The following is a 17802-nucleotide window of genomic DNA, read 5'->3' as shown; positions in this document are numbered from 1 at the left end:
GTAGCCGCTTAATCAGCAGACTTTTCACCCATAAAAGAATTTTATTTAGCTTCTAACATGTAGTTACCAAAAAAGAATCATGTGTGTTTGGTATTACACGATAATGAATGTTTGTATTGGTGAAACGAAAACCTATTACGTAATATAATGACAATTTGCAAAAGCATCTCGAGCAAAGTATTAACAATATAAACTGCCCCAAGCTACGCCCATTAAAAAATCCATTAAAAAGTCTTACATCCATTAATATGAATTAAAAAATCTTTTTGTAAACAATTCGTACATTATCAACTGCCAATAAACAGGGGCACCCAACGAGAAGATTTTTCTATAGGGTGTCGAAACACCGATTATACGTTATAAGTGAATCTACTGGGTGATTTAAAGCCTTATTTTTAAATGCTTAGAAAAATGCAATTTTTGGATACGTTAGCTAAAATCTCAATCTTCAGAAAATTTTAGGGAACGAAATATTATTACCCGAATTTACAAACGCTGTTGCCTTTTCGAAAATTGTAGCTAGCCATTTTTCGTACCCAAAACGACATTTTTCTCCTCCGAAAACAACATGTATTACTTTCCTCATGTCAAGAACGTTGGAGCTTAAGAAATTTCCAGATTTTCATCACACTTTAATCCGAAAATCGTAGGCGAATAAAGGTCTTCCGAACAGATGTTCAACGAAACGGTCTGTTGGGTGCCCCTGAATAAAACGACAAAAAATACTATTTATACCTTGTTATATTTATGCCTAAGCAAGTCCTGCACTATAGAGAACCCTAGCGACGTTATATAACTAAATTTCAGAACATAATCAAAATGACAACAAGTGCAATGTGATAAAACATTGCCATGGCAACACTAGCGCTAGTACCGCTGGCCACATCTTTCTTGGTTTCAAATTTTACTTGCGACAGTTTAGGATGGTAATTATTCCAGAAAGCCATTCGCCGAGGAGCAAACGCCGCCGCCATCTTAGGATGAGCGTTAACTCGCAAGTAAGCTCTGTGACTGGAGTTGTACCTCTCCCACGTAACACCGCTGACTGGCTGTGGTGTTGGATCGCCGGTTCTTGCGAAGTTTGCGTACGCTTCCATGATAAACAAACTGACGTTTTTGTCGGCTTCATCATACCTGGGGAACCAAAGCGGGACTCCAAAATCATATGGCACGTTCTCGCCATGGACCACACCCATCCACTCAGGGTAATTACTGGCGTTCTTTGAGCGGTGAGCGAACTCGTACATGTACACCGGAGCAACTTTGCTGTGAATATCGGCGACCTCGTGACTTGGTGCGAAGTACAGATAATCACCGATGAGGTCCACAAGTTGGCTTCTTAGTGCGTATTTATCATTGTTGTCAGGCCAAGGAGTGTACATGAACTGCAACGCGTCCGCGATGAGGTCGGCAGTTTTCTTTCTAAGAAGGCGAAACAAAGTGATTTGTTATTAACTGTTCCCCTCATAAGGTGGAAAACAAGGAACTTATGTTCCCAATGACCCAACGATGTAAAGTTTGAATTGTTTGGTCTGAGTTCAAAAGTTTTGACAGAAATGTTGTAAAGAAGAGGCAAGACTTTTCAAAAGAAGGTATAATCTGTTGCAAGACCGGAAAAGATGAAGTACTTTTTTTGGTTTATTTCAAAAGGTTCACTTCATTTGACGTATGTGGAGGTGTGTTGAGTACGTTGATCCATTTTTGTTCAGAAGTAGAATCGTTTCTTAGCGAAGTGTGAGTAAATGTTTGTGGGGTAAGGAGTAAATTTGATACCCAGAATAAAACAGCGGGAAGATTTTGAAGCTATATCCCATTATTGTACGTTACAAAACATGCTTCCATTAATAAAGTAGTCTAGCTTCAAATTTTAAACCTTGAAAAAATATATCAAGGGTCCATCTTACCTAAATGGAAACAAGTAAAAATTTTTATGATCCCTAGAACTCAAATCACAATTTTTTTGCACTTGCCGGTCAACTTTCTCGTCCGTCGAATCGCGTGGTTCAAATTAAACAGACAACAAAATCGCAACTCACCTGCTGTTTCGCCCATGGGCAAGCTTTGTTATAAATTCCTTGAAAAATGACGGACTCACTCCATCGTCCACACTTGCCGCCATCCCAAAAGACGAGTTCGCGAAATAACCGACACTTGCTCCACCCTCCTGACTGGTAAAACTGATCATCAACTTTACTTTCTTGAAATCTCCTTTCTTTCGTAGATTCCGGGGCGTGTCAAGAAGAAAGTGATCGTCCACAACTGGCGCCCAGCGCAGATAATCATAGAACCGATAGTTTATTGACTCGGAAGCTTTCTGTATGTCCGTCTCTCTCTTCCTCCGTATGCAGGCGACCATTGCTTCGTGGTCACTTGTTGTACAATCCAGCTCTTGAGCGAGCTCTTTGGCGAAACGGAGGCCAAACGAAACTGGCTGAATCGCAAAGGGACTCAAATCCACTCCGCTTTCTGCAATGACTTGGTGGAAGAGGCCCTCTGATAGAGGTGACAGCAAATGTAGCGACACACTGGTCGCGCCAGCACTTAATCCAAATATGGTCACCTTGCTGGGGTCCCCGCCAAAATTTTCAATGTTCTCTTTGACCCACTTGAGTGCTTCGACTTGATCCAACATTCCAAAATTCCCAGGGGCCGCCGAGTCCCCGGTCGTCAGGAAACCAAGTGGACCGAGACGATATTGGATCACAACCACTACCACACCATACAGAGCCAAAATATCGCTGGGGTATGTGACTGATGTGCCGCCCTCATATCCTCCACCGTGAATATAAACCATCACGGGTAAACTTAAGCTGACGTTCGGGCTGAAGACGTTGAGATACAAGCAATCCTCGCTGTACGAGAAATTTGGAGTAAACATTTTGATATAAAATTCAAAAAGCTTACTTTGCCAACAAATGTTTCCATGCTTTGTCGCTTGCCGAACGTTTTTCCATGCTATTGGCGGTTGTGGGGACTTTAGTCTGAGCTCTCCAATCGGCGGTGCTGCAAAAGGAACGCCAAGAAACTTGTTGACAGACTTGAACGGACCAGAGGCATTCGGGTACGATGCCACGAGACCTTCGACGTCTCCATACTTTGTTGACACTCTTACTGACTCTGACTTGACCAGCGACAAAAACGCACAGAATACAGGTAGGCTTATCAGTAGCGTCGAAAACATACTTTCCTCCTTGTGACGGCGCTAAGAACAGCCTCAAAATATACTTAGAGACTCCTAAAAGCTTATGTCTCTACTTCGGATCACTGTGATTATGAATGAAACTTTTGAAATCTCTTGCTAGTTAATGACTTTTCAAATTGCCGACTTGACAAAAAATATAATGCATGCGTGTTTGTCCGGAATGTATGTCGTCAGCAAATTGTCTCTTAATTTTAACATGTTTTATTTTAGTAACTCCTTTACATGTCACGAGGCATCTGCAATAATATCCGTGACGATATTTTTTAATACGCGTGACAAACGGACCATCATCGATATCGTTTAGAGAGGTTCTAAATATAGGCGATTCTTTCGAGATGTAATATAACAAGATAAACGTGAGATCAATATGTAGTGTTCACTATAAATCTTGCGAATTCAATTGTGTCTATAAAAAAAATTATATGTCATTTCGAACGATGGCTTCTCTCCAACTCGGTATTTCTGCGGACAAAGGAAACGATTGGCGGAAAAATGAAACGACTGACTGTTACAATGAATGGAACTTTTTCGAGGCATGTTATAATTATTTCTTCAAGTACCTCGGCATATACAGCATTTGCTTAGTATATAATGAACCTTCTCCAATATATCCGTAAAGATGCCACTTATTAGTCAATGTAAGACATCAAAAAGTCACAATTTATGACAACCTGCTGGTTAATTGTCTTTTCTTATTCTCGACTTTAAATCTGCAAAAAAATAAATCAATTGAGTATTGGTCAGCTTAAATATTCATGTTCTTAGTGCCCCTTCAAAACCAGCACAGCAAAAATTCTCATGACGTGACGCTTGTGATATTGCGTTTTCTAAACCAATAAAAGCTCTCTTCTTTGGAACATACATACATACATACAACCTTTATTTAAACACGACAAAAGATAAAAGCTACAAGTTTGTGGGGTCGTGTACAAATTATAAATAGACAAAAAGATAAAAAAAATGTTAAAACCGTTATAAAAGGAGTGAGATCTACGAACGAAAACTATAAATTATTATGAATTAGAATAAAAGAATTCTTTATATATTCAAAAGTTTTAGAATTAATTCTTTTAATTAAAAGTTCCTGAAAACAATATCCTACTTAAATTTCAATATGGGAACGATAGTGACTAGTCATTTATTTATGCTCAAAGAAAAGATGAACTGTGATACTGCACTTGAGAACTTTTTAATGTAACAGAACTGCAAGTTGCTGTCCAAGTTGCTGTTCTATTTCACGGGTTAAGTAAAATCGCATGTAACAAGATTCGTGCAACTTGACTCTCGTAAGAGCACTTCAAAATAAATGTGAACCGTCGCTTTTCAGAACAATGTCGTTTACTTACTGGGCTAAGAGATGCCAATTTGGGAAATTTCCTGTCATCAGTGCTGCAGTGACACATGCATCAGTTGAAATTATAAAGTGCAACATTTGTGTAACAATGTTCCGGTAGCAATTTTCTTGTTAAAGTCACATCCAATAACGGAAACTCTGAATTGCTGCAATCAATTTACCTTTCCACTAAGGTGTCATGCAAGAATAGGAACTTCCTAAGCGCACTTGAAATATCTGTGTAAACTAATGGATTAACATAGCGTTTTAAAGAAGCACTTAGTATTGGTATTTTTAAAACAGATTGCACGTTTAATAGTTATTATTGAGAACACGAATATCCAAGCCGTTTTTGTGTTGCATCAAACTATCTTAACACTTGAAGACTTCTTTTAAAGGGACTATGCACGGAGATTTTGCAGATTTTTGTTCCAAACCATTCTGAAATAAGTGGAAGGCAACTTAACCCATAAAAATAAACAATATCTTTGAACATCTAAAGGAAGATATAGCCTTAATTTGTGGATTGAAATCAAGCTACTGCTGTAACTATTATTTCTAGGTTTCCAACGACACAAATATAAATTTTGGCTTTTCAAAAATCTGGTAAAATCCGTGACAAAGTCCCTTTAGAGATACTGCTCCCGTAAATACTCACGTCTGATTGGTTGACGTCAGATCAATTTATCCCAAATTGTATCGCTAGCTAAACAATAGCGAAGCGCGCGAGGTCTAAAAGTAGAATGCAAATGAATATTATAACCCCAAAGAGGCTCAGAAAACATCAGGCAAAGTTTCCGTTTTATGAAAGTGTTTAGTGTTTTTTTTGTTTGTGTGAGTCTTGTCCGAGTCGTGACGTCACTCGCGCGCTTCGCTATTAGTATAGGTAATCACATGATTTCGAGTGCCGTTGGGATAAATCAGCAGGGGTCAGTTTTTCAAAGGCTAACAAAATTTGTAGTCTTTGAAAAATGTACGAGTGCTGATTTATCCCAAATTGCACGAGAAAAATCATGTGATTACTTTTTAAACATACACATACAAAAATTTCACTGGAAGTGGATGACAAACAAAACGTGTTCAGTGGCTTACCTTTCCGATTCGTTCTTAAACAAAACGGAGTTGCCGGGCTTTGTAAAATCCATATACTGCTGGGTAATTTTAAAGCTCTCTGTCATGTATTATCAGGTGCTTTTATCCTCATTCAGTTGTAACGGTATGGGCTAAAATGTACAACTTCAATTCAGGCTTGTATAAATCTTCCTTCTTTACGAGCCGTCGCGTAAATAAGAAAATCCGCGATTGGTAGCTTTCAGTAGTCTTGTAAAGCATCTCTTGTGCTGTACAAACGTCCAGTTGCTAGTACTTTGGTTTATATACTTATAATTTTCGTTAAATCGGTCAAACTTTTCATGAATCGATATGTTATTGCTCGATTTTTGCTCTCTCGGACACGCCGACATCGTCAGTCCGCCATTTAACATTTAACAATTATTGGATGAGGTTGAGCATGATAGCGATAATTATCAAGGCCAAAGTTTCTGTTATCTGCCGAAGCCGAAGGCTGAGGCGGATAACAGAAACTGAGGCCTTGATAATTATCGCTATCATGCGAAAACCGAATCCAATAATTGTTTTATTATGCACATTCCTGAGCTGCACTTGTAAAGACAAGAGCGCGCACAAAAAAATGATCAATATACAACAGTCAACTTGTAAGTAAACAACTTTATTGTTTATATACTTTTATAAGCTTACAACCTTTCGTCACTTCTGCATGCATAAAACTATTGTCTGTAGGTATGACGTCACTTCTACATATGTAAAATCTAATGTCTGTAGGTATGACGTAAGAGAAACAGCAAGCAAGAATTAGCTGCGTGCTTATAGCCAATCAAAATCAAGCTGGTGACACCAATGTATAATAATTTGTTTTGGCGCGCTTTCCAACTTTCCTGTCAATCCATCACTCAATTTCAACTTTCTGCATTGTTTTGGATTAATTGACGTGCTCTCAGCCAATGAGCTTGCAGAAATTTTTGTATGTATATTGTTAAAAAATATTATTGCATCGCTCAGAGTTTCGCGCCAAAAAACGCGGCTGCGCCACTGTCACAACTCGTTTCCAGGCTGCTTGAGTCGCGACTTCACTCGCAGCTTTCTTTCTGGGAATAGTCGAAGATCGATATAAAAACAATGAACGTTGAAGGCCCTAATCGACAAATTTAATCTGAAACAGAAATGAAAGAGCAAGTAGGCATTAAGGTAATATTTTACGTTGTCTTTTAAATATAAAGCTCACTTCAATCGACCTTCAAAGCCAAAAAGCGAAGCTACGCCCGAAGGGTAGCCTGGCACATTTTAACTCGCGTAAACACTTTGTTGTATTCTGAAGCTCGTATTTACATCAGCATTGTTATTAAAAGGAAATCGGTATTTTTTTCTCGAAACAATTAGGCCCAAATGTCGAACTTCACATGAAACGAACTAAACAGAGCGAATTAAGTTCATGATAAGTTCGACGTTTGACTTAGTTGAGTTCGTCCGACTGACAGATAAAACGTGTGAAGGTCGACTTTAGGATAAACGTCGATCTTTTCATGAAACGAACTTAAAAAAGAAATTTTAAATTCGAATGTTGATGTATTTTTAGCCTCGAAATATTCGTTCTTGCTGCTCTGAATTTGGTTCGACGGTCGGTTCGACGAATTATGTTCGACGTTTGACCCAAAGGTCGAGCTTTACCTGTTTGGGTCGACCAAAACTGCAATTAAGTTCGTCTTATGTGAGGTTCGACGTTTGGCCTGGGCCTCAGGGATAAATTGTACTTGTAAACAGTCCCGACTTTTTCTGACTTCCTGGAAATTACTAAAAATTCATATCTGTTCACTCGTACAATTAATGCCAAAGGCCTGGGCCAAACGTCGAACTTCACATGAGTCGAACCTAATGCAGATTGTTTTTGGTCATTTGCATTAGGTTCGACTCGTGAGGTTTGAAGTCTGGCCCTGGCCTAATTGTTCTCAAGCAGACCGTTTTCCTATACAAATGTGAGAATTGGGCAGTATATATCCGCATGAGATTTCATATAAATAGCAACAAAAAAGTTGAACTGATTCAATAACAACAAGCAATCTGTCCACTTTTTATAATTTGTGATGCTGTGACACCCAATGGGTGATTCCCTCTATGGCGTGCGCCTGCAGGGAATCACGGTAGTTGTTTTCATCGTTGCTAAGTCTCGCGCATGGTTTGATGAATACAACTTCCATAATTCCCTGCAGGCGCACGCCATAGAGGGAATTGGCCATAGAGGGAATTGTTTCAGTAAAGAACATTTTAACACTTGCATCACTTGCTTGCTTGCGTACTTTGTTATAATGTTGACTGAACCTTGATTATTCAGGATATCACAAAAACCTTAGTATTTCCTGTATTTTTGTCAAGCACAGTAGAAAGAACAGGAAAGAGTGTCGTATTATGTCGGTGACCATATTACAGAGGAGAATTTGACATCAATTTTGGTCTCTTTCCGACCGATCTAACAACCTGTATTAGGGACATGCCGGGGGGGGGGGGTACTCCCTATAATGGCCTATACAGGGAGGGACCGCCCGAAAGGGGTACCTTTTTCAGGCTTACTGGTATATGAAAGGGTAGGGATTTTACAAGTTTTGGTATACGAAAGGGTATGGAAATCTGTCATTCAGGTATTTAATTAAAATATTTCGAATATACGCAATTTACGGCTGTATTATTTTAATGTATTAAGCGCTACGTGAAAATGACAAGAAAACGTCCTGTTCTAAGTCTATGCCATGTCTTTTAGGTATATGAAAGGGGTACCCTTTTTCAGTAAAAGGTATACAAAAGGGGTACAATTTCTGTCACAAATGGTAAATAAAAGGGTAAGGGGTCAGAGCCTGGGGCGGAGCCTCCCCGTATAAAACTTTTTTTGAGTAGCCCCCCGGGGGGAGGTGTCCACATAATAGGGGTCTCCATAAGGTGAGGTTCAATTGTACTCTTAAAGGGTGGTCACTTTATAGAGTTTTGGCAGAAGTTAACATTTGGGTGTGGTAAACACTTTTTTATTCAAATTGAAATACAGAGTATCTATGTATAATATAATGAGCAGTCGCTTATTACAATGGGCGCCAAAAGTGTTAGTAACTTGGACAATTTTTTACCGTTCAATAATACCCCCTCCACCCCGAGTCAAGACTTGCCTCGTTTGTGTACAACTTCAAAAGGGGGGAGTGGTTCCCAAGCTGGACCATATTTAAGGTGGAAAAATGGGAATGTTAAATAAGTATTATTTTCAACCAACTGTCTCAAGGACTTTTGTCGCTCATTGTAGATATAAAAAAAATACAAAATCGCTTATATAATTATAAAATCAACCAAAAACAAAAGCGAAATGCAAAATGGCAGAGGCAAATGTAAAACAACTTGAATAAATACCGATAAAATTGCAGTACAATACATTCAACAATACATCAGTGTCCACTGTTTGCTTATGTTCATTAATATTTCATCAGTTTCAACTGAGTTCGTAAAAGCCAAACTCATTCTCGCTGGTTGCTTAATAGAGTATAAAACCGGATCAGTTAAAGCAAAGTACATACAGTTCTCGTTAGAAGGTACACATATGTAAATTGATTGATTGATTGATTGATTGATTGATTGATTCATTTATTGCAAAAGCATCTCGAACGAAGAATTAACAACATGAACTGCCCCGATCGATACCGGCGTCACATCTCTCAGTTTAATAAAAAATCTTATTTCTAATTTCACCAGTCGAAAATTAACGCTGTCAAGAAAATGTTATTACACCAGGTGTTTTATGCGTTATATATATACCTGAGCAAGTCACTGCACCATAGCGTCGCCATACAGCTTATTTTCAGAACAACATCACAAAGACAAGTGCAATATAATAAAACATTGCCATAGAAACACAAGCGGTAGTACCGCTGACCACATCTTTTTTGGTTTCAAAATTCACTTGCACTAGTTGAGGATAGTAATCATTCCAGAAAGCCATTCGACGAGGAGCAAACGCCGCCGCCATCTTGGGATGAGCGTCAACTCGCAGGTAAGCTCTGTGACTGGAGTTGTATCTCTCCCACGTAACACCGCTGACTGGCTGTGGTGTTGGATCGCCGGTCTTGGCGAAGTTCGTGTACACTGCCATGATAAACAAACTGACGTTTTTATCGGCTGCGTCATACCTTGGGAACCAAAGCGGGATTCCAAAATCAAACGGCAGGTTTTCGCCATGTGCCACACCCATCCACTCAGGGTAAATACTGGCGTGCTTTGGACGCTGGGCGAACTCGTACATGTACACTGGAGTAACTTTGCTTTGAATATCAGCGACCTCGTGACTTGGTGCAAAGAAGTTGTTATCACCGATGAGGTCCACAAGTTGGCTTCTTAGTGCGTATTTATCATTGTTGTCAGGCCATGGGGTGTACATGAACTCTAACGCGTCCGTGATGAGGTTAGCGGTTTTCTTCCTAAAGAACGGCAAACGAAGTAATTGTTGTCAATGCACGATTCCGTCTTTGGCACGCGCCTGCAGGGAATCATGGTAGTTGTATTCATCAAACCATGCGCGATTCTCAGCAACGGTGAACACAACTACGCACAGTAGAGGGAATCGGCCAAAGCAACGAGAGAATAACAAGGACCAATGGCCTGTTGCTGTCGTGTTTGGAATTATTGTAAAATCCTAATTATAAACCTCCAACCTCGTCCCCAAGGGAAAAGGCCTGGAAATGAGGTTGATAAGCCCCTTCCCCGCTCTTCCACTTATAGGCCCATTTATCTGGACACAAAAAAGTACAAGCAGTTGTGATCCCCCTCCACCCAACTTAAAAGAAACCAGGGTATAAGCCATTCTACCTGGAAACCCCTAAAATACAAATACTTAGGAACATTAATTTTGTAAACAAATTACCGAGTTTGGAGTGGAAAAGAATGCATCACGTGGTTCACCTGAACCTCGTCCCCAGGGCGCTTTGTCTCATCAATTGAAAGTGGAAGGGGTGGGAAAACTTGGAAGCAAAAAGTGCCCTAGAAACAAGCTTGGGTTCACCTGAAAAACTTGAAAAAAAAAATAAACATAACTCACCTGATGTTTCGCCCATGGGCAAACTTTGTTAAAAATTCCTTAAAAAATGACGGACTCACTCCATCTTCCACACTTGTCGCCATCCCAAAAGAATTGTTCGCCATATATCCAAGAGAGTTACTACCTTCCTGACTGGTAAAACTGATCATCAACTTTGCTTTCTTGAATTCACCTTTCTTTCGCAGATTCCGGGGCGTGTCAAGAAGAAAGTGTTTGTCCACAACTGGCGCCCAGCGCAGATAATCATAGAACGGAAAGTTCATTGTGTTTGAGGCTTTCTGTATGTCCGTGTCTCGTTTCTCGCGAATGCAGGCGACCATTGCTTCGTGATCGCTTGTAGTACAATCCAGCTTTTGAGCGAGCATTTTGGCCACACGAAGGCCAAACGAAATTGGCTGAATCGCAAATGGACTCAAATCCACTCCGCTCTCTGCGATGACTTGATGAAAGAGGCCCTCCGATAGAGGCGACAATAGATGCAGGGTTACACTTGATCCACCAGCACTTAATCCAAATATGGTCACCTTGCTAGGGTCCCCGCCAAAGTTTGCAATATTATCTTTGACCCACTTGAGTGCTTCGACTTGATCCAACATTCCAAAATTCCCAGGGGCCGCCGAGCTCCCGGTCGTCAGGAAACCAAGTGGACCGAGACGATATTGGATTACAACTACTACCACACCGTACAGAGCCAAAATATCGCTGGGTTGTGTGACTGCTGAACCGAACTCGTAAGCTCCACCGTGAATATAAACCATCACAGGTAAACTTAAGCTGAGGTTCGGGCTGAAGACGTTAAGATACAAGCAATCCTCGCTATATGTGAAATTAGGAGCGAACATTTTGATGTAAGATTCAAAAGTTTTCATTTGCCAGCAAATGTTTCCGTGCTTTGTCGCTTGCCGAACGTTTTCCCACTCTTTTGGCGGTTGTGGGGGCTTAAATCTGAGCTCTCCAATCGGCGGAGCGGCGAAAGGGACTCCAAGAAATTTGCTGATAGACCTAAACGGGCCAGAGGCATTTGGGTACGAGGTCACAACACCTTCGATGTCTCCATACTTTGTTGACACTCTTACTGACTCTGACTTGAGCAGCGGCAAACATGCACAGAATATGGACAACGCTAACAGTAGCGTCGAAAACATGTTTCCCTCCTCGTGACTCTAGGTTCAACCTCACACGATTGTTTGACCTAACGCATCCAATTTGGACCGCTTAGAGAACGAATATATGAAACACGAGCATCAACCGCTTACATGATAACCCAGGAATTTATGTCGTCAGCAAATTGAACTGTCAAGTGCATTATTTTAGTACTCAATCAAGACACTTGCAATGTATTACCGTGACGATATTTTGATAACTGATGATAACAGAGCTTGGGTCCTCAGTCACGCAAACACGCGATATGCCCAGGAGTGAAAACTTGAATCAGTTGTCAACTTAACTCTCTCGTTACATATTGTATGCTGTCGTGATGATATTTGTAGTTATATGCGTGACAATATTTGTAATAATATCCTTGACAAACTAACCATTTTACAATATTGCGAACCCGGGGGGGTACTCCCTATAATGGCCTATACGGGGAGGCTCCGCCCGAAAGGGGTACCTTTTTCAGGCTTCAGGTATATAAAAGGGTAGGGATTTCACGAGTTTAAGTATATGAAAGGGTATGGAAATCTGTCATTTGGCTATTTAAAAGGGCCTTTCAATATAATATTTCGAACATGCGCAATTTATGGCTGTATTATATTAATTTATTAAGCGCTACATAAAAATGACAAGAAAACGTCCTATTTTAAGTCCACGCCATGTCTCTTAGGTATATGAAAGGGGGTACCTTTTTTCAGTTAAAGGTATACGAAAAGGGTACAATGTTTTGTCAAAAATGGTATATAAAAGGGTAAGGGGTTAGACCTTGGGGCGGAGCCTCCCCGTATGAAACTTCTTTGAGTACCCCCCCCCGGGATTGCGAAAAAAAGTGTATTGTAGATAGATAGATAGATAGATAGATAGATAGATAGATAGATAGATAGATAGATAGATAGATAGATAGATAGATAGATAGATAGATAGATAGATAGATAGATAGATAGATAGATAGATAGATATTTGAATTTCTTGTGATGGGTCCCGCAAACAATGCTGACCACAGAGTCTGTAACGGAGGATCACTAGAAGCGATCGTGGAAACTTGAATACTTGAGAAGAATAAATATTTGTAACGGTCAAGTAACCAACTCCAGTCAAGACTTGTTAGCTTTTAATGCTCTACGTTTCGGCCGTCTCGGCCTTCTTCAGGAGCGTTTAAACTGTATAACGGTAAGTGTCAACAGAAGTATTTTAAAAAAAGGGATAACAATTGTGATTGGTTACAGCAGTTCACGCGGTAATGTGCACGTGGTTGATGAAATACAATGCTGAACTAACTATAAAAATGATAAAATATGATGGGACAAATATACATAATACATAGAAAAAAGAAATACAAAAAGTCGAAAAAAAATAAAATAAAATAAAATAAAATAATAAAAAAATATATATAATAAAATAAAATAAAAGGAACTATCAAATATACAATAAAAAACAACAGTGAGGAAATATAATTGAAAGGTTAGATTAAACTGTTAATTGCCGGCTTCAATTTATTTATCCAGTATTCTTCTCTTGTTCTCCTGGTAAACTGGTCTTTTGCCCGTACTTTTTCAATAACCGTCAGCTTCATGTTTTCACGGCCACAGACTTTAAAATGTCTCACTGTAGGAATGTTTTTGTTGCCAACGGTTATATCGGAGCGGTGTTGATTAGCCCTTGTGTTAACGCTGTTACCAGTCTCGCCAACATACTGATCTTTACATTTAGCACATGTTATAAGGTATATTACGTTATGAGTGTGACAGTTGCTATATTGTTTAAGATTGATAGATTCGCGGGTAGTGTTGCTAGTGACTTTTGTGGCAAATAAACCATACGATTTACAGCAAGCACATCGTGGATCACTACCGCAGGGCCAAAATCCTGGTTTGATGTCTCGGGTGGTGTGGTTTTGCTTGTGTACACGGGAGATATGTATTTTAAGGCCTTTGTTGTTGCAGAATGAACGGCTACAGATGCTACATTGAGTGGCTGTAGGTGTGTTAGAGTTGGTGGATGGTGCAGGCAGAGGGAGTGGCTCATTAGGGCTGGTTGGTCGCAATCGCCGGCTTGTTAGGATCTGCGATAAGTTGCGTCCTTTTCTGTAGGCAACTAAGGGGGGGTCGCGGAAAGCATCTCTGCATCTTGGAGACACATGTAGGAGCTGGTGGGCTTGGCTTAATATTTTATGTAAATTGGGTAGAGCCGGGTTGTAGGTGACTACCAACGGCACTCTGTTGCTGTTTAAGTTGTTGTTGTCTGTATGTAGCGCCTCCTCTCGGGTTTTGCTTCGAGCTCTTGTGATGGATTCTTTGACTAATCTATTTTTGTAACCTCGCTCTAAGAGTATTGCGTGAAGTTCTTTGATTCTGTTCTCAAAATAGTTGTTGGTTGAGCAGATGCGTCTCAGTCGGAGGGCTAGGCTGTAAGGAATGGCGGTTTTAGTGTGGCGCGGATGGCAGCTTGTCCAGTTTAAATATTGATGAGTATCTGTTGGTTTAGTGTAAAGGTCAGTTTCAATTTTGCCGTCTTTAATCATGACTTGTACGTCAAGGAATGGTATGTCGGTGAGTGAGAAAGACTGTTCAAATTTTATGTGTGGATCGAAGGAGTTGCATTGTTGAAAGAATTCATTTAACTTGATCTCACCATGAGTCCATAGGAAGAAAATGTCATCAATGTATCTGAACCATACTAACGGTTTGAGAGGCGATCAACTCAGCCACTACTAACATCTCCGAGTGGGTTGACGACCAGCTTCAACCTCTAGTCACGAAACTTCCCTCCTATCTTAAAGATGACAACGACTTCCTCCGTAAACTAATTGACCTTAACAGCAGCCACACACTACCCCCTGGTACACTTCTCGTCACTTGGGACGTGAAGTTTCTCTACACTAACATTCCACATGAAGGCGGCATGAAAGCATGCAACCACTTCATGACTCTCGATAACTTCTCTGACAACAAAATCCAAACCATCCTGAATTTCATCAAACTAGTACTAACCTGCAATAATTTAGTCTTCCAAGAAAGCCACTTCGTCCAACAAACTGGCACCGCTATGGGGACAAGAATGGCACCGACATATGCAAACCTCTACATGGGACACCTAGAAAGTAAACTTTTAGCTAAATCGCCTCTCAAACCGTTAGTATGGTTCAGATACATTGATGACATTTTCTTCCTATGGACTCATGGTGAGATCAAGTTAAATGAATTCTTTCAACAATGCAACTCCTTCGATCCACACATAAAATTTGAACAGTCTTTCTCACTCACCGACATACCATTCCTTGACGTACAAGTCATGATTAAAGACGGCAAAATTGAAACTGACCTTTACACTAAACCAACAGATACTCATCAATATTTAAACTGGACAAGCTGCCATCCGCGCCACACTAAAACCGCCATTCCTTACAGCCTAGCCCTCCGACTGAGACGCATCTGCTCAACCAACAACTATTTTGAGAATAGAATCAAAGAACTTCACGCAATACTCTTAGAGCGAGGTTACAAAAATAGATTAGTCAAAGAATCCATCACAAGAGCTCGAAGCAAAACCCGAGAGGAGGCGCTACATACAGACAACAACAACTTAAACAGCAACAGAGTGCCGTTGGTAGTCACCTACAACCCGGCTCTACCCAATTTACATAAAATATTAAGCCAAGCCCACCAGCTCCTACATGTGTCTCCAAGATGCAGAGATGCTTTCCGCGACCCCCCCTTAGTTGCCTACAGAAAAGGACGCAACTTATCGCAGATCCTAACAAGCCGGCGATTGCGACCAACCAGCCCTAATGAGCCACTCCCTCTGCCTGCACCATCCACCAACTCTAACACACCTACAGCCACTCAATGTAGCATCTGTAGCCGTTCATTCTGCAACAACAAAGGCCTTAAAATACATATCTCCCGTGTACACAAGCAAAACCACACCACCCGAGACATCAAACCAGGATTTTGGCCCTGCGGTAGTGATCCACGATGTGCTTGCTGTAAATCGTATGGTTTATTTGCCACAAAAGTCACTAGCAACACTACCCGCGAATCTATCAATCTTAAACAATATAGCAACTGTCACACTCATAACGTAATATACCTTATAACATGTGCTAAATGTAAAGATCAGTATGTTGGCGAGACTGGTAACAGCGTTAACACAAGGGCTAATCAACACCGCTCCGATATAACCGTTGGCAACAAAAACATTCCTACAGTGAGACATTTTAAAGTCTGTGGCCGTGAAAACATGAAGCTGACGGTTATTGAAAAAGTACGGGCAAAAGACCAGTTTACCAGGAGAACAAGAGAAGAATACTGGATAAATAAATTGAAGCCGGCAATTAACAGTTTAATCTAACCTTTCAATTATATTTCCTCACTGTTGTTTTTTATTGTATATTTGATAGTTCCTTTTATTTTATTTTATTATATATATTTTTTTATTATTTTATTTTATTTTATTTTATTTTTTTTCGACTTTTTGTATTTCTTTTTTCTATGTATTATGTATATTTGTCCCATCATATTTTATCATTTTTATAGTTAGTTCAGCATTGTATTTCATCAACCACGTGCACATTACCGCGTGAACTGCTGTAACCAATCACAATTGTTATCCCTTTTTTTAAAATACTTCTGTTGACACTTACCGTTATACAGTTTAAACGCTCCTGAAGAAGGCCGAGACGGCCGAAACGTAGAGCATTAAAAGCTAACAAGTCTTGACTGGAGTTGGTTACTTGACCGTTACAAATATTTATTCTTAGATAGATAGATAGATAGATAGATAGATAGATAGATAGATAGATAGATAGATAGATAGATAGATAGATAGATAGATAGATAGATAGATAGATAGATAGATAGATAGATAGATAGATAGATAGAAAGATAGATAGATAGATAGATAGATAGATAGATAGATAGATAGATAGATAGATAGATAGATAGATTATTAATACAACTTCGCAACCTAAAAGGTTGAATTATGTCATATTTACAAATTTATAAAGCTATAAAAACTAACGATAAAATGTAAAAATATTTAAAGAACTATACAAGAGTGATTAAAATACAAACTTAAGTACATTAGAGACAATAAAACTATTTCTAAATCTATTAGTCTTAAAAACAGGGTTAAACTGGCGTGACTTTCTAAGGTTATAACTACTAAGATTCCGTGGGGGCAGTAAATTCCTCAGGCTACTGTCATTGTTCTCTAAAATGTTGTTAAACAATTTGTCCGTCAGGGCTTGTCTTCGACCTGACAGAGTGTCTAGAATTGCCTTGTCGAGCGCTTCTTCATACTTAAAAAACGGAAAAATGATGCGCATCGCCCTCTTTTGCACTGCTTCTAGCTCACGAGAAAGATACGCAGGTAGACTTTCATTGAAAACTGGACAGGCATATTCAGTGATAGGGCGAATGCAGGTACGATAGAACTGTACTAACTCGTTAGGACCTAGGCCTGAGCGCTTTAACTGAGAAAGACAATACAGGCGTTTTCTAGCTTTAGCTTGCCAAAAAGTTCATTATAAACCAAACGTTTCGGGCTTAGCCCTTCATCAGTGGTGAATTGGTCGTAAATAAAACGACCGTCCAATTCACGACCAATTCACCACTGATGAAGGGCTAAGCCCGAAACGTTTGGTTTATAATGAACTTTTTGGCACTTACAATACACTTTTTTTTCGCAATATTGACAGTTAATGACAGTTAGAAGTGCCACGCAGCGAACAAAGATTTATTCTTTAACCATTTTACACATTGTTTATAGAGGTTCTAAATTGGTAAGTGTAATAAAGTGAGATCAATATTTGTACTCGGCCTTCATACTGTTAGATCATGTTAATTTCATTGTGTTCTATCTAAAAATTATACACGTCACTTCGCACGATTGCTTCTCTCCTGCTCAACGTTTTTGTCGAAAACTACAACGATTGAAGGCGGGTGTTTAAAACAATGAGTGGAACTAATTCTA

General features: G+C 39.7%; 2 protein-coding genes across 2 annotated transcripts; both read right to left on the bottom strand.

The window, feature by feature from the left end:
- Nucleotides 1-765: 765 nt before the first annotated feature.
- LOC144661396 (neuroligin-4, X-linked-like) lies at nt 766-3255 on the bottom strand. Its single transcript, XM_078522141.1, has 2 exons — nt 2037-3255; nt 766-1422 (listed from the first exon to the last, which is right to left on the bottom strand). The coding sequence occupies exons 1-2, from the start codon at nt 3179-3181 to the stop codon at nt 804-806; spliced, it is 1764 nt and encodes a 587-aa protein (XP_078378267.1). The 5' UTR covers nt 3182-3255; the 3' UTR covers nt 766-803.
- Nucleotides 3256-8279: 5024 nt separating this feature from the next.
- Nucleotides 8280-12136, bottom strand: LOC144661397 (neuroligin-4, X-linked-like). Its single transcript, XM_078522143.1, has 2 exons — nt 10675-12136; nt 8280-10057 (listed from the first exon to the last, which is right to left on the bottom strand). The coding sequence occupies exons 1-2, from the start codon at nt 11817-11819 to the stop codon at nt 9442-9444; spliced, it is 1761 nt and encodes a 586-aa protein (XP_078378269.1). The 5' UTR covers nt 11820-12136; the 3' UTR covers nt 8280-9441.
- Nucleotides 12137-17802: the final 5666 nt, after the last annotated feature.

Source organism: Oculina patagonica, chromosome 7, assembly GCF_052425735.1.
Source record: "Oculina patagonica isolate OP01 chromosome 7, crgOcupat, whole genome shotgun sequence".
NCBI lineage: Eukaryota > Metazoa > Cnidaria > Anthozoa > Scleractinia > Oculinidae > Oculina > Oculina patagonica.
The sequence above is the reverse complement of the archived record's forward strand: the minus strand, read 5'-3'. Positions and strand labels throughout refer to the sequence as shown.